This window comes from Eubalaena glacialis, chromosome 1, assembly GCF_028564815.1.
Source record: "Eubalaena glacialis isolate mEubGla1 chromosome 1, mEubGla1.1.hap2.+ XY, whole genome shotgun sequence".
Taxonomy (NCBI): Eukaryota; Metazoa; Chordata; class Mammalia; order Artiodactyla; family Balaenidae; genus Eubalaena; species Eubalaena glacialis.
Window position 1 is genome coordinate 106,631,429 of NC_083716.1, and position 25,331 is coordinate 106,656,759.

The 25,331-nt window shown below is 56.1% G+C and overlaps 1 protein-coding gene across 1 annotated transcript in view; it reads left to right on the plus strand.

Moving 5' to 3' along the window:
* Window positions 1-25,331, plus strand: part of GLI2 (GLI family zinc finger 2) — a 247,026-nt gene that overhangs the window by 217,509 nt on the left and 4,186 nt on the right. The window contains 9 exon segments of the mRNA XM_061198931.1: window positions 5,124-5,325; window positions 6,931-7,144; window positions 8,432-8,554; window positions 11,672-11,710; window positions 11,713-11,862; window positions 15,863-16,012; window positions 19,978-20,142; window positions 21,432-21,710; window positions 23,217-23,553. Of these exon segments, the coding sequence (XP_061054914.1) occupies window positions 5,124-5,325; window positions 6,931-7,144; window positions 8,432-8,554; window positions 11,672-11,710; window positions 11,713-11,862; window positions 15,863-16,012; window positions 19,978-20,142; window positions 21,432-21,710; window positions 23,217-23,553 (1,659 nt within the window).

Sequence of the window (25,331 nt, forward strand, 5' to 3'; positions counted from 1 at the left end):
TGCTCCCTAAGCAGTGGGGATCAGGGCTCACAAGCCCTGCCACGAGGCTGTGCCCTGCCGTCCCCAGGGAAGGCGCGTCCCGGCCCCGGGCCCACAGGAGGCCCATCCGGTGCTGTGGGCGATATGCTGCTCGGTAGCCCGTAGTGACCCTGAGGTGGGCGCTCTGGGCCCATCTTCTGGGTGAGGAAACAGCCCAGAGAGGTCCAGCGACTCGCCCAAAGACACCCAGTTAGAGCTGGCAGGCAGGGTCAGAACCTGCGTCTGCCCGGGTCCCGGGCCTGTTTCTGCATCTCCTGCCGTTTCCGACTATCCCAGGGAAAGAGATTCCCCCGCCCCCACGAGCACTCTGGGATTACCTGGGGTAACCCCGCTTTGGTGGTGTCTGGTGATCCTGCCCAGAGCCACAGGTACCGCTGTCATCTCCCACCAAGATGCTGAGCTCCAGGAGACGGGGCTGAGCATCCTTGCTTGCAGCTCCCCCGGCATCAAGGCCTGTGCCTGGCAAACAAACCGCTGCAGGAGGGCCCGATGGGTGTGTGAACTAACGTGCGAACGAGCGAAAGAAGGAACTAGCGGACAAAACAGCATCCAGGTCAGGTGGCGTCTGGCATTTGCCCAGGTGAGGGCAGGCAGGTGGCTGGTCACCCAGCGGCTGTCGGCTCTCAGAACGGGGGCATCCACAGATGAATGGACATGACGAGTCTGCCAATCCTGGTCATAAATCACAGGAGAAGCCACGGGAAATGAGTGCCAGGCTTTTCTTTCTATTTAGTAATTTATCAAGGGAAGAGGCGCATTAATAAACATATTTCCCTTGAGGGGAGGGAATAACAGAGATGAATATCACTGTCAGATTTGGCCTGTTTCCTCTTGTTAGGGGCACACGAGAGGGTGGGAATCCAAATATTAGTAGCAAAATCTTTTTTTAAGTGTATTGCAAAGATGTGTGTGTATTTCTTACTTTGTATGATATTAGATCTACCCCCCATCTTGTATTTTCCCATTTACCACTCAGTTCATAAGTAACAGGAGTCTTTCGGAAGATTCACTTTTATATCTCAGAGTTGCCTTTAAAGTGAGGATGAACAAGGAGTGAACCCAGTAAATAAGAATTAAGAAGCTTGGAGGACACCCGGATAGGTGGATGAGTATTTAGGGACAGATGTCCTCCACTGTGGCTCAGTCGTCTTCTCTAGATTTGCTGTCCTTTTCTCCATTATTAGCTCTCAGCTCACCCCGCTCACCAAAGAGTCCTCCCAGCCCCTAAAGAAGCCGTGTTCATTCACAGTTTCATTCTGGAAGATCTGCTGGGTTCAAGGCACTGTCCGTGGTGCTGCCCCTGTGTCCTCAGGACACACCTGCCACACCGCCCCCATTGTGCAGATGGGCAAAGAGAGGCTCAGGAGGCTGAGTAATGCACCCCAGGGCAGCCACTAAGTGTCAGGCTGTCTATGTGCCCCCACTGGGGTGTGTGTATGTGTGTGTGTGTGTGTGTGTCCCCGCCCTGGGCCCCTGCACCCAGGAGAGCCCTCCCCTGATACCTACCCTCCCCACCTGAGCAGAGGCAGTGCAGTGGCGGTTCTGGTGTCCACCTGCCTGCTTTCCAATCATTCTCTACTTCCCCCGGCCGCGTGGCCTTGGGCAAGCTACTTGTCTTCTCCTTTGTAAGATGAGGCTCATAATAGTTCCTTCTTTATAGGACAGTTGTGAAGATTAAATGGCTTTATACTTGAAAATGCTTAGAACAGTCCCGAGCATCCGCAGGGCACTCAGTAAATACTGACTTTGGATGGCTGAGCGTCCACTGTCCCTTGACACACCACACCTCTGCCCCATGCCCGGCTTTTGGCATCTCCTACTGGACTCACCACCAAGCCAGCCGGATCCCAGGGCTGGGATATAACGGTGAGCGGGGGGACCGAGCCCCTAGTTCACAGAGGCGGGAGAAACAGAAGCAACCAGACATACACAAGCAGGTGCGAACTCCCCCGAGCTGCACCTATTCACAGAGAGGGGACCGTGGTGCCCTGAGAGCGGCCCAGGGGGACCTGCCCAACTCCAGGAGGTCAGCGATGGTTTCCTGGGGAAAGTGATGACCCTGCTGAGGGCAGGGCACTGCAGACAGAAGAAGCAGTATGTGCAAAGGCCCTGGCAGGAGGCTGGCGAGGGGGTCAGGGGCACCCACGGAGCCACCGGGTATGCCACGCTGAGGACTTGGGCCTTTTTCCTAATAGCAGTGGGAGCTCTGGAAAGGTTTGGGTTGGGCAAATGCAAAGACATGATCTGATTTGGCCACAGTGAGGAATGTGTATTGGACAGCAGTTAGCTAAGGGCCCCAGGATGCCCCAAGCAAGTGGGTGGCTGGGCTGGTGGAAGTGGGAGATGCAACTGTGAAGGAGGTGGGGGGTGGGGGAGGCGTCAGGCCAACTCCCAGGTCCCCTGTTCTGCTGCTGTACGGGTGGCAGGCGCCCGCCGAGCCCAGCCCTGAAGGAGATGGGCAGTGTGGGCTGAACTGGGGCTGCCTTCAGACGCAGGAGGCCAGGTAGGCAGCTGGCTGTCAGAAGTTCACTATCAGAGCTGCTAAAGTGAGGATTTAAAAGCTGTTTGTGGTGAGAGCGTCTTCCTGGCCCTGCCTCTCCCCACCTCTCTGAAGGTACACTCAGGACAGAGAAAAGCCACACAGCAGGGCTTCTCTAGACCTTGGTTCAAATCCTGCCCTTGAGCAAGTCGCTAACCTCCCCAAGCCTCGTTTTCTTATCTGCACAGCTGGGTTTGCATTTCGGGGGACAGTGATGGCTGTTCATTGCAACAGTGGGTCTGAATGTCACTAAGGGGTGGCTGTCGCTGGGTTATTCCGTGCACCAGAATTCAGAAGCAGGGACGTATCCAAACACCACACCAAAGGGACACACGCTGTCTCTAGTTGCTGATGGGCCAGGACACATCTCTGTGGTCCGGGATGCTTGTTCAGATGGGTGGTCGTGTCTGCAGCACAGCCCAAGCGCCGGCTGGGGAGGGGCTGCTCCGTCGGACCCTGTGAGGCAGAATGAGGTTGTGCGACATTGTGTCCCTAGGCGTGTGGGCTGGGGTCCTTCCTGCCGCAAGACAAAGGTGGTGACACGGTCTGAGTGTGTCACCTGCTGGCCTGGGTGCCAGCCATGCTCCCAGGCCCCTCTGCGGGGCAGAATGCGCTGGTGGTGTTCACCAAATGGAGCACCTTCCGTGAACCCACCATAGCTCTGCTTGCTAAAAGATCTATAAGCCCCCGGCCTCAGAACCCAACAGAATCAACAGACGGCCAAAAACAAAGATGTTCAAGGAAAAGAATACCCTGAGTAACTCAACTTTTTCTCCCAACTGGGAGCTTTCCTACAAGCGCTTCATCCTTTCTGGTTGAAAACAAAGTCTATGATTACACGCGTGCACTTGTAGAGACATACGTACAGGGTACCCACCTGGGGCAGCTGGTCTTGGACCCAGCATCCTTCATCCACAAAGGAGATGGTTAGGAAAGAAGACCCCAGAATCCCCTTCCAGCCGGAGGATTCTGGTGACCCAGCCCTAAAGGGGCTTCCCAGATTTGCCAGCCAAGGATGGGGCGGAGGGAGGGCTGGGCGTGGCTGCCCCCCAGGGCAGGGGGCAGTGGGCAGGGGCTCGGCCGAGGCTGCTCCGGCTGGTGGTGGTGGGCTTCCTAGGGGATCGGTTGGTCCTGGGAATGTGGGCCCAGAGAGTCACAGGGTATCGCTCCTGCCCTCAGTTCTCCTGCAGCGGTGGAGACAGCACACTGACTCGCAACCCCGCAGCCAGGACATCCTGCGTCTCCCTGGAGGAGGGGACCTATGGGGTCTGGGCAGGGCTGAGCAGGCAGAAGGGAGGAAGGCGGGCATCGCGAGCCCGGGACCCGCCGAGCGCAGGTGTGGGTAGTGATGCACCCTTCAGCACAGCCCTGGAGGTCGGCGCTTGGGGACCCTTTACAAAGAGGAAACGGGCCCAAGGAGGGTCTGACAGGGTGGGAACCTTGGCATGTGGATTCTTGTCCAGCGATGTTGTCAGACCATTTCTAGGCTGCTGTGTGCCCAGAGGGGAGACCAGAACCCTGGTTGGGAGAGGAGGGGCTGTCAGGAGGGGCGGTCTGGGGCCCCTGGTCCTGAGGAGCAGGGAGCCCGGTCTGGGGGCAGGCCCTCCTCCCTCCCTGCAGTTACGTGTATATGTACGGGAAGGGGGAGAGCGAACCCACGGGCAGTTGGGTAGGGCACCACGCGCGTGCGTGCATGCGTGTTTGAGGCAACAGGTCCCCGAGGTCCAGGCGACTCCAGAAAGGAAGGGCCTCGGTGTTGGAGAGCCATCTGAGTGCTGCCAGGCTGCCTTTTGCCGTGGCATCCTGCATCCTCCCCACCCCAGACCGGCCAGGAGTCTAGGGCCTCTGCTTGGCGAACGTCCAGTCGGGGCATTTTGGGGCGATCCTGGTCGCAACGTGATCCGTGACCCTGGAGCACGTGACTCCTTTCCCTCTCCTTCCCGTGGAAGAGTCACCCGCTGGGATGCTCTACAGCAATAAAAAAGGCGCTGGTTCCTGCCACGCATAGCTGCGTGGAGAAACCTCACCGATAATGTCGGACGAAAGAAGCTGTTTGAGAAAAAGCATTGATAATTCCATTTACGTAATAGACAAATACGCAAAACAGGCAATGCTAAGCTGAGGGTGAGAGGCCAGGATGGTGGCTGCCCCGGGGAGGGTCCGGAAGGGGCAGAGGGGCTGCTGGGCGCTGGCCGGGCCATGCTTCTTGGCCTGCTGCTGGCTTCACGGGTGGGTTCCCTTTGTGAGAGGCCACTGAGCAGTTCACCTGCGGTTTGTGACTTGGCTGTTGTGCCTCAGGCGTTGCTGGACCCGGTCTCGGCCTCTGCATGCCTAACAAGACAGGCACTAACACAGATCCTCAGCACACCAGGTGTACAGATGAGCAAACTGAGGCCGAGAGAGGCCCGTGCCCCAGAGCCGCCAGCTGGACAGGGGCAGATCCGCAGTGCCCATCAGACTGTCCCCACCCCCAGTCCCCTTCCCCCGTCACATCACCCCCACAAGCGCGGTCATGCTGACGCCCCTTGGCTTGGCTGTCCTGCAGTGTCGCGTTTCTCCAGCCCCCGGGTGACGCCCCGCCTGAGCCGCAAGCGGGCGCTGTCCATCTCCCCACTCTCGGACGCCAGCCTCGACCTGCAGCGCATGATCCGGACCTCTCCCAACTCGCTGGTGGCCTACATCAACAACTCGAGAAGCAGCTCGGCTGCCAGCGGCTCCTATGGGCACCTGTCGGCCGGCACTCTCAGGTGAGCCCAGCCCACGAGCCGGGGCCAGGAATCGGAGCTGGGCTGGGGCCCAGTGGGGAGGGTCCACACTGGCCCCCCGGGAGAAACACAGGACTTGTTTTTTGTTTTTTTTAATTGAAATATAGTTGATTTACAGTGTTGTGTTAGTTTCTGCTGTACAGCAAAGTGACTCAGTTATACACATATATACATTCTTTTTCATATTCTTTTCCACATGGTTTATCACAGGATATGGAATAGAGTTCCCTGTGCTCTACAGTAGGACCTTGTTGTTTATAGGACTTGTAAGTCAGTCTACTTGCGACTATTCCAGGAATTCAGAACCAGTAGTGATGACATTGAAACATGCCAACATTTGGGTACATCTTCATGGGCCTGTTTCACCCACCAAATGATTTTTTAGTAACCCTTACCAGGCCTGTTGGGAAAGATTCCATCATGAAGTCAAAGGGGACTTTCCTAGCATTTCAGCAGTGTCACTGACCAGCACTGGGACCGCTGGAGGTGTGACACTGGCTTGACCTGCACGTCTCTGGGCTGGCAGACGTCTCCCTCTGTGGTCACAGCACACGCAGACCTCACCATCACCGCCCGCCCTGCCCCCTCTGTGCAACCCTTGACTGTTCAGAGGACTCAGACCCCAGCCAACTTGGCTGAAACCCATGTCCTTACCCTGGCCCTCCTGAACGAGGCCAGGGTTAGAGGAGCTTAGGAAGGCCAAGAGAGCTCAGCCCAAGGACCCGGAGATAAGGGATGATAACAGTTATATCAGTTATCTTTTGCTGTGTGACAAAAAAACAAAAACAAAAACAAAAAAAAACCGCAGTTTCAAACAACAATAAGCATTTAACTTCTCGCACCATTTCTGAGGGTCAGGAGCACAACACTGGCGTAGCTTCAGGTCTCTCACGAGGCTGCAGTCCAGATGTCGGCCAGGGCCGTGGTCACCTGGAGACTTGACTAGGCCTGGATGTCTGTTTCCAGGATGGCTTGCCCTTGGGCCTGTTGGCACAAGCTTTAGTTCCTCTTCATGCGAGCCCCTCCACATGCTGCTTGAGCGTCCTCACAACATGGTGGCTGGCTCCCCCTCCCCCCGCCCCCAGAGGGAGTGACCCCAGAGAGCAAGGAGGAAGCCACGGCATCTTCTGTGACTTAGCCTCGGAGGGCACCATTTCTCCCTCAGTGTCCTGTTCTGGAAAGAGTGGCCTGTATGCAGGTGGCATGGTAGAGCTCAGAAGACAGAGGACAGTGGGAACCGGAGGGCTCGGGACACACTTCCTGGACGAGGGCGCATTAGAACGGGGTTCAAATAGTCGGGGAGCATCAGTGACGCAGGGGCGCATCTCAGGCGACAGAGCAGTGAAGGGCCAGGGACAAAGGCTGCGTCCTGGGGCAGGGCCTGGGAGCTACGCACAGAAGTGGAGGCCTGAGACGGCCGGCAGGGGGGAGCCACGGGTGCTTGAGTCGGGTAAAGCCACGGTGACGGGGCAGTCAGCAGCATGCCCATCCCGATCCCCGGGCAGGGTCCTGTCTGCCCAGGAAGCGTGAGCCTCACAGAGTCCTGCCCCCACTCCTCTCCACCACCTTGTCTGCCCTTCTCTGCAGCCCGGCCTTCACCTTCCCCCACCCCATCAACCCCGTGGCCTACCAGCAGATCCTGAGCCAGCAGCGGGGCCTGGGCTCGGCCTTCGGACACACGCCACCCCTGATCCAGCCCTCTCCCACCTTCCTGGCCCAGCAGCCCATGGCCTTCACCTCCATCAATGCCACGTCCACGCAGCTCAGTAGCAGCAGCAACTGTCTGAGTGATGCCAACCAGGTAGGTGGGTGCGGGGGGCAGGGGGCCACCAGGTACTCACCTGCACCACGCAAAGGCCAATCACGGCCGTCTCATGCCAGGAACCTGTGGAAGGACTCTAAGCACGGGTCTGGCTGGCACCGTACCTCTGGGCAGAGGCCACGTGATCAAACGGGCCTCGGGCTGGATACCCAGTCAGGAGACCCGGGCTGGGTCCTCACACTGCCCTCACGCACCGTGGGCCGGCACCCAGCCTCAGTTCTTTGGCTGCCTGCCCAATAAGCATAACGACTAGATGGAGAAACCCTAGCATTCAGAGTCAGGCGTCATACAGGGACCTCACACACAGCATGGAACATGGATGGATGGAACAGGTAATTAATATTGTACAGCTTAGTTTTAGAGCATGAGTTTACCCAAGGCCATCTTTTTGGAGCTTCCCAACGGGCTTTTGACATGCCCGGGCCGGCTCACACAGTGGCTGGCATGCTCGGTGCCATGAGCATTTGATGAATGAACAAAGTCCTGTTTTGCAGATGAGCAAATGCAGTTGGATAGTAGAAAGGGCGCAGGCCTCAGAATCAGATTGTGTTTTGAACACTGACTTACCTGAAAGCTCTTTCAGCCTGAGCTCACACACCTGCAGAGTGGGGCTGCCACCGGTATTGGGTCACTGAGCCTGGGTCCACCTGGATCCTGGTTAGTGCTCACGATGACCGTCCTTGAGGTGAAGCAGCTGCCCAGGCCACCCAGCTGGCAGGGCAGAGGCTGGAAGTGACCACGTGCTGGGGAGGAAAGACCAGAGGCTGCGCGGTCTAGGAGCGGCCCTCTTCTAGAAAGTTCTCCCCAGGGCTCCAGGCGGCCACCTAGCACCTCCCCCAGACGGTGGCTGTCGGCTTTTGTCACATCCCCCGACACCGCAACTCTAACGCGCTTGTCCTGAGGAACCAAGCTCTTCTGTCCCGCTCCCGGGACTGGCCAGCCCTGTTGTCCCCAGACCGAGAGCCGCCCCTGCCTGGGAGGGCTGAGAAGCTGAGGCCGCTGAGTCGGGAGCGGGGTCCCCAGCATTCCTCAAAGAGAGGGTCTCTGCTCCATCTCCGTGGGGCTGGGGCTGCGAGGTAGGGAGGAGGGTGCTGGCGGCCCGGCCCTGGGCTCCCCGGGCTGTGCCCCAGGCCAGAGGACCAAGCTGGGCGGGGACTCAGGTTCTGAAACGGCAAACACAAGTGTTGGCCCGGACGGCCTGGTGCGGAGGGTCCCGGGTAACGCCCAAGCAGAACTTGGGGTGCCCCCTGTGCTCCCCTCTCCCAGAACAAGCAGAGCAGCGAGTCGGCCGTGAGCAGCACCGTCAACCCGCTCGTCATTCACAAGCGCAGCAAGGTCAAGACCGAGGCCGAGGGCCTGCGGCCCGCCTCCCCTCTGACCCTGACGCAGGTAACCGGCCGGCCTGGCAGTGCTGAACTGGGGCCGGGCCTCGTCTCCTGGGGCAGCTGCCTTGGGGCCATGACCCTGTTGAGAGTGGGTGATGGACGGCAGCCTGCATGAATGGATGAGTGAGTGAGTGGACCAGAGAGGGCAGGGCAGGCACGCCAGGAAGCTGAGGGAGGACCAGAGCTGTGTCCCCAGCTCCCCGCACCCACCTCACAGGTGCTCATCAAACGCCTGCCTGAGGGGGAGGGGGGAGGGAGGGAGGAAGAGGGAGGCGAGAGGGAGGGGGAGGGAGATGGGGAGGGGGAGGGAAGGGGAGGGAGGGAGTGAGGGAGGAAGAGAGGGAGGGCTGCAGCTGTCTGTCCCCGCAGCACAAGCCCCAGGCCCACTGAGTTGCTCACGGCCCCTGAACGGCTCAGCCCCCCTGCGTCTGCGCCCTCTCCCTGGAAATCTGACCCCCACCCTATTCCCTGAATAGTAGGACTCACATCTGCCCAGACACCCCCCCCCCACCCCCCGCCAGCTTCTAGGTCACTTTGTCTTCTGCACTGCACGGTAAGCTTTGGAGAGGTGGCACTTTGGGAACAGTGCCTGGTTTGGCTCTGCATCACCGGGTTTGCCTAGGGCCTGGTGTGCAGTGGCTGAGAGATAATATTTTCTAAGGACTCAACGCACATTTGAGGGGGTGAGTGTTACAGTGCCTGGGAGGGGAGGGGGGACAGTTCCTGGCGGGAAGGCGAGGAACAGAGCATCCCGCAGCCCAGAATGAGCCTGTCGTGGGGCTGAGACCCTAGTGCAGGTGTCTTTCTTTGGAGATCCTGCCACTTATTCCAACACCAAGCCGGCAGGCACACAGCCCCAGCTCCAGGGGAGGGGACGGCATGCATGCTGACCTCTGGGGCAGGCCTCTCGTGGTGGCCCGGTCTCCACCCATTACTATGGAATCCGCAGCTATGACACCACGGGTCCTCGGGGCCTCTGGTCCCCGTCTCCCCTACATCTGCCGGACCATCCTTTATCAAACCTGTAAACCATCGGGCGTGCTCCAGGCACTTAATTTTTATGAAATATTGGGTTCTGTTATTGTCAGGCAAACAGAGAGGTTGGTGACAAATTCTTCTCCCCTCACTGACACCAGAGCATCTCTGCGTGATGCATGGTTTCCACGCGGCTGGCCATCATCAGGGGCCGTTGAAATTGATGAGGACGGTGAGCATCCACCGGAGATCCACTCACTGGAGCCGTGGGGCCAGGGCTGCGGGGAGGCGCTCAGCGCCGGGGAGCCCCCCGCCCCGCCCCCTCAACCCGGGGGGCTGCACAGAGCCCACCCTCCTGCCCAGCTCCGCTCCTACCTCGTGTCATGGAAGGGCAGCCGTTCATCACGAGGAGGTTGTCACCGTGCCACTCAGTGTCCTGACTCAGTGACCTGACTCCTTTGCTCCCTGACTCATTTGCAAGGTGGACGGGCTTGCTTTCTCTTGGCAGCAAATGCAACAGAACGAATCCCTTCTCAGCTTCAGCCCTCAGGTTCCTGGGCTGGGATGCTGCTCGGCTCAATCTGGAGGCCCAGGCCCACCCCCTGCCCCTGCACTCTCCTCCGATCACGTCCATGCGGCAGCTTCTTCCCGTCTTCTCTGAAATAAGCAGGGCAGGCAGCTTGAGGAGTAATACGTCTATTTCCAGTTTTTCTGGAAGTGCAGAGGCATTAGGAGGCCCCAGCCCTCCCACGGCTAGAGACTCGGGAAAGAGGCATTCCTGCCTCTCCTTTTAATGTGGACCCAGTGCTGCCCGGGGACTTACTGGACAACACATCGTTTTCCTTTTCCAGAACACGTGCATTAATTGTAAGGTGCTCTGGGAGACGACACTCAGAACCCACCCCCTGGAGAGCCCTCTGCAGCCCCAGTGGAAAGCCAGTCTGGGGTGCGAGTCTGCACCGGCCAAGGGGGAGGTCACGAGGCCAGTTTCTGCTCCGAGAAATGGACTCAACTTCAGGAGGGAGGCTGAGATGGAGGCTGCAGCCTCTGCTTCATTGAGTCCCTGTAGCCTTTGGGAACTGGGGTGCCTGTCTGTGGGGAGAGGGTGTCTGTCCCCCCTTAGCCTGAGCTATAAATGCTTTCCCCAGAGGCTCTTCTGAAAGACAGACATTCCTGCCATTTTGGAGATAGTTTAGAAGTAAAGCAGGTCCCCCTAACGTCTGCCCCTTTGCCTGGCTTTGCTCTGAGCCTGCCCCACAGGCCAGGGGATACTGGGGAGGCCTCAGCCTGCTCTGGAGGGCCTCGCCGGGCCTTCTTCCCAACCTGGCCATCTGTGCCTCTCCCCACGTCCCCGCTCCTGGTACCACTCAGCCTGTCCCGTGTGCCAGGCTTGGAAGCTGCCCCCGGCCAGCTCTGTTGGCGTCAGCTGGGATGGGGGGCCTTGTGGGGTTGACCCTCAGTCTGTTGCTGGTTTGGGAAGAAAAGCCTTTGTCCTCTTTGAAAGGAATTTCGGGCGCCTGTGATCAATGGAAGGCCCACTTCAGGGGCCTTTCCTTTACCTTGAAATGGGCATACGTGGGCCCCATCGTGGCCGGGAGACATGAGCCCAGATCTGGGCAGCCACAAACTCACTGTGTCCTGGAGGGAGCTGGTCGGCCTCTGCTGGAACGTCAGGGTGCCCGGCTGTCATACCAGAATACAAACACCCACATTTTAGGGCTGTCACAGGGAAGCCCGATGCTGGGAGAGTGAGTGCCATGTGTGCCCTTGGGAGGAGGGGACAGTGTGAGGGTAAGGCCAGGCCAATGCGTGTGGAGTTTCCTCTTGCCTCCAGACAGGAGCCAACCCCGCACACACTCTAAATACAAATGCCTGCTGCCCCCCTGAGCCTGTGGGGCCTGCCCCAGCTCTCCCCAGGGAAACCCCGCCCAATAAGCAAAAGTCACTGCCCTCCTGTCTCCTGTTCTCCTTGCCATGGCCGTTGACCCAGGATTGACGGGACTCTGTGCTGATGACCAGCCAGCATGTGTGTATGCTTGTGCGTTCATGCGTGTGATGTGCATGTGAGCACGGGTGTGGGCCCACCTAGACCAGCCCACGGGTCCTCAGCACAGCCTTCACGGGGCTGATAGTGACCTTTCCTCAGGGCCAGGTGGCTGGACGTGGCTCATGTGTGTGTGCTCTGCACCCCCGCCCCCCCAGGAGCAGCTGGCTGACCTCAAGGAGGACCTGGACCGGGATGACTGTAAGCAAGAGGCTGAGGTGGTCGTCTACGAGACCAACTGCCACTGGGAGGACTGCACCAAGGAGTATGACAGCCAGGAGCAGCTGGTGCACGTAAGCCCCCGGGCGCCCATGGCCTGCCTGCCGCGGGCCCAGCCCAGGCCCCCTGCTAGAGAGAAGGGGCTCCCAGAGATGCCTGGGCCACCTCCTGTGCAAGCGGAAGGCGCGATTAGTTACCTAGGCCGTGCTTGTTTCTAAAAGGGGACTTATAAATACGTATGTAGTACAAGAGATTAACAAAAATAATGGAAAATTAGAAGGAAAGGAACAATAAAATGAAGCCCAAAGTAAAGGTAGTATTAAAAACCAAGTGCTCTGAGCTTGGTCTTTTTTTATTTTTATTTTTTTCTGGAGCTTCCTGGCAGCCAATGCAAAGAGGGAAATAAGATTAGTTAAGCCAGCCAGCATCCACAAGATAACAACAAACCTGACCCTGAAACCTGAAAGAAGTTTCTCCCGTGGAGGGAGGAGTTGGTCATTTCCTCTTGGAGACCATGCACAGATACCCAGTGTACATGGGTGCAGCTGGGTGTTTACACCCATACAGAGAGGGGGCTGCTTAAGAATGCCTGGGTGCTGACGGATCAGGAGATCAGAGAAGGCCGCGGGAGCTGGGTGTGCCCTTCAGGGTCTGCCTGTAAACTTTCTACAACAGCAGCCACTGTGGGCTCACTCATGCAGTGCAAACAGCAGGAACAGGAGCTCAAGGTAGGAGGTGCCTGGCTTCCGACCTGGCTCCACCACAGTTAGCCAAGTGGTTCTGAACAAGTGACTGAACCTCTATGAGCCTCGGGTTTTTTGCTCCTGTAAATAGAGGTGAAGCCCATTCTACAGAGGGGTGAAGGTTGACCATGATACCAGCATAAGCTCTTAGCAGAGAGCAACCCTCCATACCCGGGCATTCCCTCCTGCCTTCTCCTCCCTGTTCCCCAGGCCGGCCCTGAGTGGTTCCCTCTTCTCCATCCAGAAAAGAACTTAAAGTCAAGAATAAACCTCCCCCAACCCCAACGCACACTCCTTGGTGAGTGAGTGTCTGTAAAGATGAACCTACACCAAGCTGGAAGCTCAATTGCTGGGTAGATCCCCACTCGGCAACTCTCTTACGTTTTAACCAATTTAATTGTAAATTTGAGTTAGCTACCTGACATTTTTTAAATATTTAAAAAATTATGTAAGTATTATATAAACATGTTCTCTTTATAATCAAATTGAGCGCTATGGAAGTATACAAAATATAAAGTAAAAATCCCCCTACCCTCTCCTTTCTCACCTCCCGAGAGAAGCATTGTCCAAAGTTGAGCGTGGATCCTCCAGATGGCTTCTGTTCACACACACACACACACGCGCTGGTCACACCCAGGAGCCATCCCACAGGAGCCACCTCCTCCCCAGCTCTGTGAAATCAACACTTAAGACACCACCCACTCCGCCTGCTTCCTTTTTTCATGGGCTTGCTCTCAAAGACTGTAGGTTTCTTTGGTGTTGGGGTTTTCCTCCCCAAATTCTCACCCAGGGGACTGGAATTTCTCAGCAAACCCATTGCCGCTGACGTCAAACCTGTAAAGCAGGGTCTTATCTAATCCCCCTGGGACTCAAACATAATTTTTCAACCAAGTGCTCTGAGCTAGAGTTCACATACACTTCTTTTTTTTCTTTTTTTTTCTGGAGCTTCCTGGCAGCCAATGCAAAGAGGGAAATAAGATTAGTTCAGCCAGCCAGCGCCTGTAAGATAATAACACCTCTTTGGGTTAAACAAGCCTTGAGGTGGAGTAGGGGCCATTGGAGCTGTGAGCTGTGGGACAAATCAGATAGATGAAAGGGGGGAAAAGAGAAGATCTGGAGCCGGGAGGGGTTGCAGGCAGAGAGGTGGAGAGGAGGATGTAAAAGATGCTCAGCAAGGAGTGCGTCAGCCCCAAAGAGCGGAGAGGGGATTCTTTAAGTAAAGGCAGGGGGTCCAGACGTGGGAAGAAGGGCTCCAGCTGCAGGCTCCTGCCTGGGTCCTGGGGCTGTGGGTGACCACCTGCACCTGGCCCTGAAAGGAGCAGGTTCCTGTGTTGGGGTGTGGGGAGCAGGCTGGTCTGCTCAGCTCCGTCTCTCTCTCTCTGCTCCCTGGGAAGATGGATGGCCTGGGCACGCACACGAACTGGAGCCCCCAGTCAATTATTAACAATTTGTTGCTAAGCAAACCAATAAGAAAAAAATGAAAGGTATTGTCAGGAAGCATTTTTATCATTTGAAAGCCTTTCAAAATGGAAAGTGAGGCTAATATAGTAAGATTTCCCTGGAAGTTCAAAGCGCCGTAAATTTTGCTTGCTCTGATGTCGGCATTTGGATGCATGACGGTCCGGCCTGTCACCCAGGGCGCAAGGGCCCAGCGGTTTTCTGTCTTGCGGGGAGAAGATGCTGCTGGACCCCGGATGCTCAGCTCCCGGCACAGGCCTTGTAGGTTGCAAAGGTCTACAGAAGCGCCATCCAGTAGAAAGACACCACCAGCCCCAGGGCCAGCCCCAGGGCCAGCCCCACATGTAGTCTTACATTAGCTAGGGGCACATTTAAGCAGAGTGAAAGGAAACAAGTAAAATTAATTGGATTCATGTATCAATATTTTGTTTACCCAATATATCTAATATTATCCTTTCTGCATGCAGTCAATATATCACAAAATTATTGAGATATTTTACATCCTTTTTTCATTCTCAGTCTTTGAAACAGGTGTGTGGTTTATACTTACAGCCCATCCTGGTCGGGACCAACCACCTTTCAGGGGTGCAACAGCCACAAGCGGAGAATGGCCACCAAATGGGACAGTGTGGGTCCAGACGTGGTGGCAAAGATGCCACCATTCCCACTCCCCAGTTAAACAGACAACCTGAAAGATTAAGGACATAAAGGTCCTGAGGCCCCACCCACGTATCAACACATCCCAAAGCTCAGAAGTAGTTAGAGCCCTGCTCCAGTGAGGACTGCAGCCTTCAGTTAAATCATCAAAGCAAGTAACAAAACCAAATGTCCTACTCAGGGCGGCTTGCTCTGCTACCTGTGACAGAAAACCTCCGTGGCCCGTTGCTCCTCATCACAGGGAGAAACTGCCCCCGGGGGGCACACAGGTGATGGGCCCAGGGCAGAGGCCAGAAGGTGTGCGTGCAGGGCCTGAGAAAAAGAGAAAAATTCTCCCCATGCTCCTGACCCAGGGCAGTGCTGGCTGGGGTGGGTCTGAGGCCCACTCGTCCAGGGAAGGCTTTCTGGCCATGCACTTCCCAGCTGTGCCCGAGATGCCCCCCCCCTACCCTGAGCACTGAGGGCCCCCACCACCACTGCAGGATCAGCTGGATGTCTTGGGCTGTCCCGCCTTGCTCTCCTGGGCCGTTTTGTCCCCCGGGCAGCATCACACAGTGCCCAGGGCACACCATCAGGGTCAGACTCTAGCTCCATCCTGGGCAGGCTACTTTAACAACCTGGGCTTTTGTGAAAAGGGGACAAAGCTATCATCTCATGGGTCACTGTCAAAAAGAGAGACGAGGATGCATTTATGTTTCTGTTACGATAAAAATGTTAGGGAATTCCCTGGCGGTCCGGTGGTTAGGACTCGGCGCTTTCACTGCCGAGGGCCTGGCTTCAATCCCTGGTCAGGAAACTAAGATCCCACAAGCCTCGTGGCCTAAAAGAAAAACAAAAATATTATTTAAAAATTTCTGGAGCCATAGGGACAAGCTTGGGAGAGGCTGCTCATGCCCCGACTGTGTGCATGTCTGCCCCACCACAGCTAATGAGTGCCTACTGTTTGCAGCCTGGAAGCATCATCATAACCACCATCATAACCATCAGTTCTCCATAGACCAGAGCCTAGAGCCCAGACTGGAATGAGCGGGGTGGCTTTGACCATCATGGAGGGTCACTTTGGTGACTAATTGGAAGATGCAGCCCAGATAACTCAAGAGGAGGCGTGGCCGGCACCCGGATGCTGGCCCACGCAGCGGGCGGTCTGCGTAGACCAGGTGGGGTCTGGCGGGGCGGGTGGACGGGCTCACCCTTCCCCGTGGGCTTCCTCCGGCAGCATATCAACAACGAGCACATCCACGGGGAGAAGAAGGAGTTCGTGTGTCGCTGGCAGGCCTGCACGCGGGAGCAGAAGCCCTTCAAGGCGCAGTACATGCTGGTTGTGCACATGCGCAGACACACGGGCGAGAAGCCCCACAAGTGCACGGTGAGTGGCCGCGGGCCGGCCCGTCGGCCAGCTGATGGGGCTGGTGTGGGCAAACCTGGTGGAGCAGCGTTGGGACAGGCCTTGCCGACAGGGTGTCCTGTCTGCCCCCGCCCAGTCTTGGGTCCTGGGGGCCCCTCTTCTGTCTGTCTGCTGCCCCAGATCTTCGCTGACTCTCCCTGTGGGGCAGCATGTGCATCTCGGTACCTGCGGGGGGAGGGGGGGCGTGCTGGTGTCTCTGTGGTTGTGTCTGCATTACCAGGAGCCCCACGGCACAGCTGTGCCCTCACCCGGCTGGGTGACCCTGGGCAGGGGGCCAGCTTGGTAGCTCCCTGCAGCCTGTCCTCTGCACAGAAAAGAGTTTCACTGGAGAGTCACAGATTGAGCGATGATGGGTTAAAAGTCACTTTGGTTGAGTTTTTTTAAAAAATGGGAATGCAGCGATAAGACCTTTTAGACAGTCTCCCTTACAGAGTCAACAGGATTTGTGACGCTATTGGGTTGGCCAAAAAGGTTGGGGAAACCCGAACGAACTTTTTGGCCAATGCAATGTTTGGTGAGACCTTTTTTAAATTTTATTTTATTTTATTTTTTATACATTAGGTTCTTATTAGTTATCCATTTTATACATATTAATGTATATATGTCAATCCCAATCTCCCAGTTCATCACAGCACCACCCCTCCCCCTCCACTTTCCCCCCTTGGTGTCCATAGGTTTGTTGTCTACATCTGTGTCTCTATTTCTGCCCTGCAAACCGGTTCGTCTGTACCATTTTTCTAGGTTCCACATATATGCGTTAATATAGGTGAGACCCTTTTTTAACACACAGGAATTGCTCCCTCTTTCAAAGAGCGGTGGCCCTGTGATGCACTCCTGTGGCTGTGACAGAGGCCTCTGGGAACTGCTCTTTGTGAATTACCGTATTTCATAGATTCTGAGACATACACTTCGTTCTCATTTTAATGACTCTGAAATCAGTCTGTCTTAAAATCGGTGGTGTCCAGGGTTCAATGAAATACACTACCTTTGTTGGCAAGGTGTTGGTTTTTTTAATTGAGATAGAATTCACATACCATAAAGTTCACCCTTTTTTAAAAAATGTACAATTCAGTGATTTTGAGCGAATTCACAAACTTGTGCAGCCTTCACCACTAGCTAATTTCAGGACATTTTCAACACTTCCCCAAAAGAAACCCCATACCCACCAGCAATCACCCCCCATGCCCCCCTCCCCTGCATCCCCTGACCGCCACTAATTTGCTTTCTGTCTCTATCAACATGCTTATTCTGGGCAGTTCATAAAAATGGAATCGTACAATGTGTAGCCTCTGCGTCTTTTCCTTCACTTAGCATGTTTTCAAGGTTCATCCTCGTAGTATCATGTATGAGTATTTCATTTCTTTTTGTGGCTAAATAATATTCCACTGTGGATGGATCACAGTTTTTTATCCATTTATCAGTTGGTGGCTATTTGCATTGTTTTCACTTTTTGGCTATTAACACTGCTATCAACATTCACGTTCAAGTTTTTGTGTGGTTATGTTTTCAGTTTCTTACGTATATACCTAAGAGTGGGTCATAGAGTCATAGAGTGGGTCATTGCTGGGTCATAGAGTAACTCTATGTTTAACTTTTTGGGGACCTGCCAGACTCTTTTCCAAAAAGGTGACGGTATTTTACATTCCCACCAGCCATGGGTGAGGGTTCTGATTTCTCCACATCCACACCAAAACTTGTAGTTACCTGCCTTTCAGTTACCTATTCATCCTAGTGGGCGTGAAGTTGCATCTCATTGTGGTTTTGATTCGCATTCCCTTAATGACAGATGCTTTTGAGCATCTTTTCGTGTGCTTATTGGCCATTTGTATATCTTCTTTGGAGAAATGTCTACTCCAGTATTTTGCCCATTTTTAAATTGAGTTATTTGTCTTTTTGTTGTTGAATTGTAGTAATTTTACTAGACCCTGATTGGATATATGATTTGCAAATAGTTTCTCCCATTCTGTAGGTTTTCTTTTGATTTTCTTCATGGTTTCCTTTGAAGCATAAAAGTTTTAAATTTTCTCAAAGTCCAATGTTTTCATTGCTTGTGCCTTTGGTGACGTATCTAAGAAACCACTGCCTAATCCAAGGTCACAAAGATTTATCCCTATATTTTCTTCTGTGAGTTTTATAGTTAATAAATATAGATTTATTTATATAAACATATAAATATATACGTGTATACATTTAGTAGGGTAGTTCTTCCATTTAGGTCCTTAATCCATTTTGAGTTAATTTTTGTAGAGGGTGTGAGATAAGGGTCCAACTTCGTTCTTTCGCATGTTGTTACACAGTCGTCCCAACCCCATTTGTTGAAGAGACTATTTTTTCCCCATCGAATGGTCTCGACACCCTTGTTGAAACCCAGTTGACCCTAAATGTATGAGTTTATTTCTTAACTCTCAGCTCTCTTCTGTTGATCGATAATCTGTCCTTATGCCAGTACGACTCAATGTCTTTTTTTTTAATTGATGTACAGTTGATTTACAATGTTGTGTTAATTTCTGCTGTACAGCAAAGTGACTCAGTTATACACATATATACATTCTTTTTTATGTTCTTTTCTATGATGGTTTGTCCCAGGAGATTGGATATAGTTCCCTGTGCTATACAGTAGCTTGATTACCATAGTTTTGTAGTAAGTTTTGAAATTGGCAAGTGTCAGTCTTCCAAATTTGTCCTCCTTTCGCAAGATTGTTTTGGCTCTTCTGGATCCTTTGCAGCAAGTTATTTTCTTAACACCCCGAGTGGTAGCAAACCATAGCCCTCTGATACGAGCTGTGAACTGCAGAAACAAATAAAAGGCATTGGAGCCAAGTGTGCCCAGTCAAACTAGTCAGGAATAAAGGGGAGGATGTGAAGAATGAGACAGTTCCTGCTGCGGTTTACGTGTTATTCTGGGGGCAATTTTCACAGCTACACTGGATGCAATTGCGGTGTGTTTGGAATAGGTACCTCCTGCAGTAATCCTTCCTTCCTCCCTCCCTCCCTCCCTCCCTTCCTGCCCCTGTCTCTGGCTCCCTCTTTTCTTCCTTTCCTAAAATGTTTATTGAGCGCCGCACATGTTTCTCTTCGTCAGGCGCTAAGTCCTAGGAACACAGAGATGAACAAGACCTAGAAAGTACCTGCTCTCCGGGAGCTTGTATCCTAGTGGGAAGGCCAGATAACAAAATGATTAAGATAATTATAAACTGTGTTAGGGAGTATAAAGGGAAAAGGGTGGTATTATAATTAAGAAAATCAGAGAATTGCTCTCGGAGGAGATGACCTCAAAGATTGAGAGGGAGTGGGCCAAGCCAACGCCGGGGTAGGTGGGGGTGGGTAAGAGGTTCCAGCCAGAGGGGACAGTGTGCGCAAAGGCCACTCGCCGGGAAGAGCTTAGTGGGGTCAGGGAGCAGAAGGGACCGAGGGTGAGGATGGCCAGCTCCCTCAGGGACGCGGAGGACTCTGGATTTTATTCTCAGCACATTCAATGCACAGAACAGTTCTAATCAGGAAGTGGCGTTGGGAAACAGTTGAAGAGAACATTTACAGAGTTTGTAATCATATGGGAAGAGTCTTTACAATGTGCTGTTGATTTTAACGAGCAGAATAAGTAACTGAACGCTCGACACGTTCCCGATTTGGGTTTTAAAAACGTGCGGGGATGAACTGTAGAGTCCCCAGAATGAGACGTGCCTGGGTGTCGGCTGTACCTGGGCCGTGGACGGTGTCATTTTCCTGTCCTTTCCACGTTTTCGCGACGTGTCATTTACATAATCGGGAAAGAAGGTAGATGCTGTCGCTGAGATCCGTGCGCCTGGCTGCAGGTGCGGGGCAGAGCGAATGTCGGGGAGGGCGAGGTGGCAGCGGGCCGGCCCCCAGGTCAGGCTCCCTGCGGTGGATCTGGGGCGCCCTCATTGACTGAACCCGCCTCTTCCCAGTTTGAGGGCTGCTCGAAGGCCTACTCCCGCCTGGAGAACCTGAAGACGCACCTGCGCTCCCACACAGGGGAGAAGCCGTACGTGTGTGAGCATGAGGGCTGCAACAAAGCATTCTCGAATGCCTCGGACCGTGCCAAGCACCAGAACCGCACCCATTCCAACGAGGTACCCAGCCCCAGGGAGGCGGGCAGCGGGCGGGCGCGCGCCTGGGGCCCTGCGGACACGTGCGTGAATGCATCACCCTCATCCCACGGCTTCTAGACACCTGTAGGCCATTCGGTGGCCAGGTGCCAGGTGCCACTTCCCCCCGCTCCCTGGTGTGAGGACTCAGCACGCAGCGGCAGCCTTGTCCCCACAGGCTGGCAGCGCGGATGACACGCTCCAGCCGCTCGTGCCGCCCGGGCCTGCGGAGCTGTCAGTCCCTCCCTGCGTGGGGCGCACAGCAGCCTCTGTCTCTCCAGGTAGCCAGAGCCCCAGGCAGGGCTGAGGGAGCCCAGGGAGGAAAGTCGGGTGGGAGCTCGTGGTGGCTCTGTACCCGCCCAGCCACTCAACTACTGTCACTCAGGTAGACTCAGGAAAGGATGTTTCTAGACGTTTTGATACATTTTGGACCCCAAAGGGACTTGCTCCAATGCTGGCAGGAAGTTCAAGGACTTCCCAAAGGTATCTGAACCCCTCAGAGTGTCTAAAGACAAGAGCTAGCCTTGGATAGGGGTGTGTGTGGGTATGTGTTTGCAAGTATGTATGTGCATGTGTGTGGATGTGGATGTATGTGTTACGTGTGTGGGTGTGTGGATATGTATTTGTAAGTATATGTACACGTGTGGGTGTTTACATACGTGTGTAAGTGTGTGTTTACGTGGATGTGTGTGTTTGCATGTGCATACATGTGTGTACCTGTGTGCGTGTATGCATGTAGACAGAGTATGTCTATATGTGGATGTCGCTTGTGTGTGTGTGTGTGTGTGTATGTGTGAGCTCAGGACCGAGGTTCAGAAACCTGAGTTTTCATCCCACTCCTGGGTGACTTGGGGCCAGTGTCTTTGCCTCTCTGAACCTGTCTTTCCTCATGAGAGGGAGCAGGTGTTCGTGCTGTGTCACAGACGTATAACGAGGTAATACACTCGCTACTGATACCAGAAAGCCCAGCGCCCCAATCTCTATGCTGATCACACCAGGCACTGTGTGTCCCCTCCCCCCGCAGGCTGTGATCCATGTCCCCAGTCCGTGGTGGGGCCCCCTTAACCACAGGCTTACCTGCAGGAAAGGGTGGCAGGCGAAGCCGGCGGGGCGGGGCTCCTGCGGGGCGGGGCTCCTGCGGGGCAGGGCTGACGTGGCTCCGCCTTCCGACAGTGCCGCCAGCTCTGCCGAAGGGCGTGGCTTCAGGAGGACGGGCGGTGCTCCCACGCGGAGTCTGCCTTCCTATCCCATCCGTAACGCCTCTTCTCTTCCAGAAACCCTACATCTGCAAGATCCCAGGCTGCACCAAGAGGTACACGGACCCCAGCTCCCTCCGGAAGCACGTGAAAACGGTCCATGGCCCAGATGCTCACGTCACCAAGAAGCAGCGCAACGACGTGCACCTTCGCACCCCCCTGCTCAGGGAGAACGGGGACAGCGAGGCCGGCGCCGAGCCTGTCCGGGGCTCCGAGGAGAGCGCCGAGGCCAGCAGCACCAGCCAGGCCGTGGAGGACTGCCTGCACGTCAAAGCCATCAAGACCGAGCGCTCTGGGGTAAGCAGGGCTGCGCAGCGGAGGCCCGGTCCATACCCCGCCCCCAGGAGGCCGTGCCCAGCGGCACCAGGAGCGCAAGGATGTCCCTCCTCTCTCCAGCTCAGCAGGCCCCCATCGCCACCTCGGGCCCCCACGGAACCTGTCTCGTGCCAGGTCCCATTCTGCTGGGCAGGCCGTGGGTGACGGGGATGCCTGCCCCGACGCGGTCAGTTTGCAGGGGGTGGGGTGGAAAGGGGGTCTGCCTTTCCAACCAGTACCCGCCGCCGCCGCCGCCGCTGCCCCCGCCCCTCTTTCCTGTCTCTGCGTCCTTGCCCCTCTGGCCTGCACCCCTTTTGTTCTAACCACCTGTTCTTTGTCTCCACCTCTTTCTCCTGACTGTACCTCCCCTAAGGATAGACGGTACTGAGGTGAGCGGAGCAGCGGGGTGGGCTCTGGGCGCGGTGGCGCGAGTGAGGGGGGCTGGGGCGCTTGTCCAGGCTCCTCACGGCCGGGAAGGCAGGTTCGGGTACGTAGACCGCAGGCACCGCAGGTGGGGCCGTCGGAACAGCTCGAGGCCGGCAGCAGGGGTCAAGCTTGCAGGCACAGGAGGAAGCGGTGGGGTCCCGGCCCGCGTGAGGGTCAGGGCAGGGTGGAGGTGTGAATCTGGACTGCGGAGCAGGGCGGGCCTGACCTACAGAAGGCCTTGAGTGCCGAGGTGAGGGATGTGGGCCGTGCTGTGTGCAGCTCCCCTGGAAAGGTCTGGAATTTGGGAGCCTTCAGGTTAGAAATGAACCAAGGATGCTGCATCCCAGGTGAGCCTCATTTGGGCTCAGATCCCAGGTCACGGTGGAGGGAGCCCAGGTTCTGTGGGGCTCCACCCCGTACACGTGTGCCACAAGCTCTCGGCTTGATTCACCCTGTTGCAGAGGGAGGGCTGGTTTGGGGTGGCCACTCAGGTCAAGGGCGAGGGCTGTGTCCAGCAGCTGCACCCTCCGCGGCCAACCCTTCCCTTTCTAGCAACCCACCTCCGGCCTGCTGGGCAGACGGCAGGTAGCAGGCCTTCACTGTTTCTTGCTTCATAGAGCGGCCCACCCCCATCGCTGTTGTTGGGGTACTTGAGTCTCCTCTTTCCTGTCAATTTCACGCGGCTGCGGCAGCCTCTGTGGGGCTCAGCTTCAAAGGGTCCACATACTGAAAGCTCTACAGGCAGAGAGCTCTGGCCCAGACGCTGACTGGGAAAGCTTAGGAGCATAGCAGGGGGCTAGGGCGGGTGGGGGGTGGGTGCCTGGCGATTACCCTCTGCCTTCTACTCGCCGGGTGGTCTCCATCCATCCACCAACTCTCTCCAGGAGTCAGTTCGGGTCCCGCTTACAGTTGGGGAAGCCGAGGTTCAGAGCAGTGATGCTTTGAAAGCTCCTCCCCACGGCAGCTTCCTGCCCCCGGGTGTGCAAGGGTGCAGCGTAGGTGGCGGGGCCGGTGGGTGCTCGCCCCCTCTGAGTCTGTGCCTTCTCACCACACTTCCCACAGCTGTGTCAGTCCAGCCCCGGAGCCCAGTCTTCCTGCAGCAGCGAGCCCTCTCCCCTGGGCAGTGCCCCCAACAATGACAGCGGCGTGGAGATGCCGGGGACAGGGCCCGGGAGCCTGGCAGACCTGACGGCCCTGGAGGACCCGCCGCCGGGGGCTGACGCCTCCGCCCTGGCCACCCCCTCTGCCGGTGGCCTGCAGCTGCGCAAACACATGACCGCCGTGCACCGGTTCGAGCAGCTCAAGAGGGAGAAGCTCAAGTCGCTCAAGGATTCCTGCTCATGGGCCGGGCCGGCTCCACACACCCGGAACTCCAAGCTGCCCCCCCTGCCGGCAAGTGGTGAGTGGAGGCCCCGGGCATGCGGGTGGGGTGGGAGGGAGCCCAGGGCAGCACGATGAGGCTCATACCCACCGGGCACCATGTGCCCTGGAGAAGATGGATCTTACGAGCCCATTGCACAGGTCAGGGAATTGAGGCTCAGAGAGGTGAAAGTGCTTTGCTCAGATCGGTGGCAGAGCTGAGACTCAGCCCAGGCCTGGGTGGCTCCAAAGCCCATGCTCTTCCGGCTATACCATGCTGCATCCCCATGAGCCCCAAAGCAGGCAGACCCAGCTCAGTTCTTGCTCTTCCTCATGAGCTATCCACTTGTCTATCAGGCACCTGCCGCGCACACCACAGCAAAGGCCCTCGGCAGGACAGTGATACGTTCCCTGTCCCTGTGGCTAGAAGGCCAAGTTACGAGATGCCGAATGAGCAAGTAGCGCCGAGGACAGAGCTCAGGGTAGCTCGAGAGAAAGCAGGGCAGCTGGGGAGACGCAGGGAGGGCGTCACGGAGGGGGCAGCCCTGTGCTCAGCCTCGGGAAGCGTTGGCCAGGCTTTGAGGTGGAAAACGTCTTCACCAGGCATTTCTTGAGTGCCACTGTGCCAGGCCGCACGCCGGGCGCCACACACCCTGGGGCACTGAGCCTCCAGACTGCCCTCCAGGGCCCAGTGTGCACCGTGGCACTGAGTTATTAAGAGGAGACCCTGGGGGCTTCCCTGGTGGCGCAGTGGTTGAGAGTCTGCCTGCCGGTGCAGGGGACACGGGTTCGAGCCCTGGTCTGGGAAGATCCCACATGCCACGGAGCAAGTAGGCCCGTGAGCCACAATTACTGAGCCTGCGCGTCTGGAGCCTGTGCTCCGCAACAGGAGAGGCCGCGATAGTGAGAGGCCCGTGCACCGCGATGAAGAGTGGCCCCCACTTGACGCAACTGGAGAGAGCCCTCGCACAGAAACGAAGACCCAACACAGCCATAAATAAATAAATAAATAAATAAATAAATAAATAAATAAATAAATAAACCCAAAGTTTAAAAAAAAAAAAAGAGGAGACCCTGAGAGACACCACCCTGCTCCTCCTCGAAGGGGGGATTCGTTGCCCCAGCTGTCGAGGGAACTGCCGGCAGATGGCCTTCAACTCCCCACCTCCTCCAGAGATTGCCTGGGGTGCTGACAGCTGCCTCACCCAAGGCCACCCTTCCCGGCATGGCCCACATCCAGGGACAGATCTCTGCAGGGGTGTAGAGGCTGCTCAAGGCCCAGAGCTGCCTGTGAGATGAGCCGCGGCTGGCGGTGGGCCTGCGTTGCAGCTGTCTTCTCCCTAACCACTCTGCTGCCTCTGCACCACCCCGCCGTGGCTGTGGGTCTCAGGACACTCCCTCTAAACAGCCTGCTGGGTAAACTCAGTCCCAGGGGAGCCCACCTGGCAACACCCATCCGTAGATGGTGGGGATGCAGGGAGGCTGTGGCCAGGGCCCTCCTGGGCTCTTGGGGATAACCCAGTGCTATGAAGAGGCACATCCCATCCACAGCTGGAGAAACTGAGGATGGGACCGAATGAGAATGCAGGGCCAGCCGGGCAGTGCTAGATTGGGATCGGGCCTCCTAACTTCCGCTAGCCGCCCTGGCAATGAGTGCCACCATTTGATAACTGTCCCTTCCTTTCTTTCTCTTGTTGAGAAATCATCGGCTGGGTGCCTGCTGGGTGCCAGGCCCCGTTCCAGGGCTCTAGGCCCGGCAGGCTCAGTGCGGTCCAAGCAGGCAGAGCACCGCCCCTTGTCCCCAGTCCCCGGCGCTGA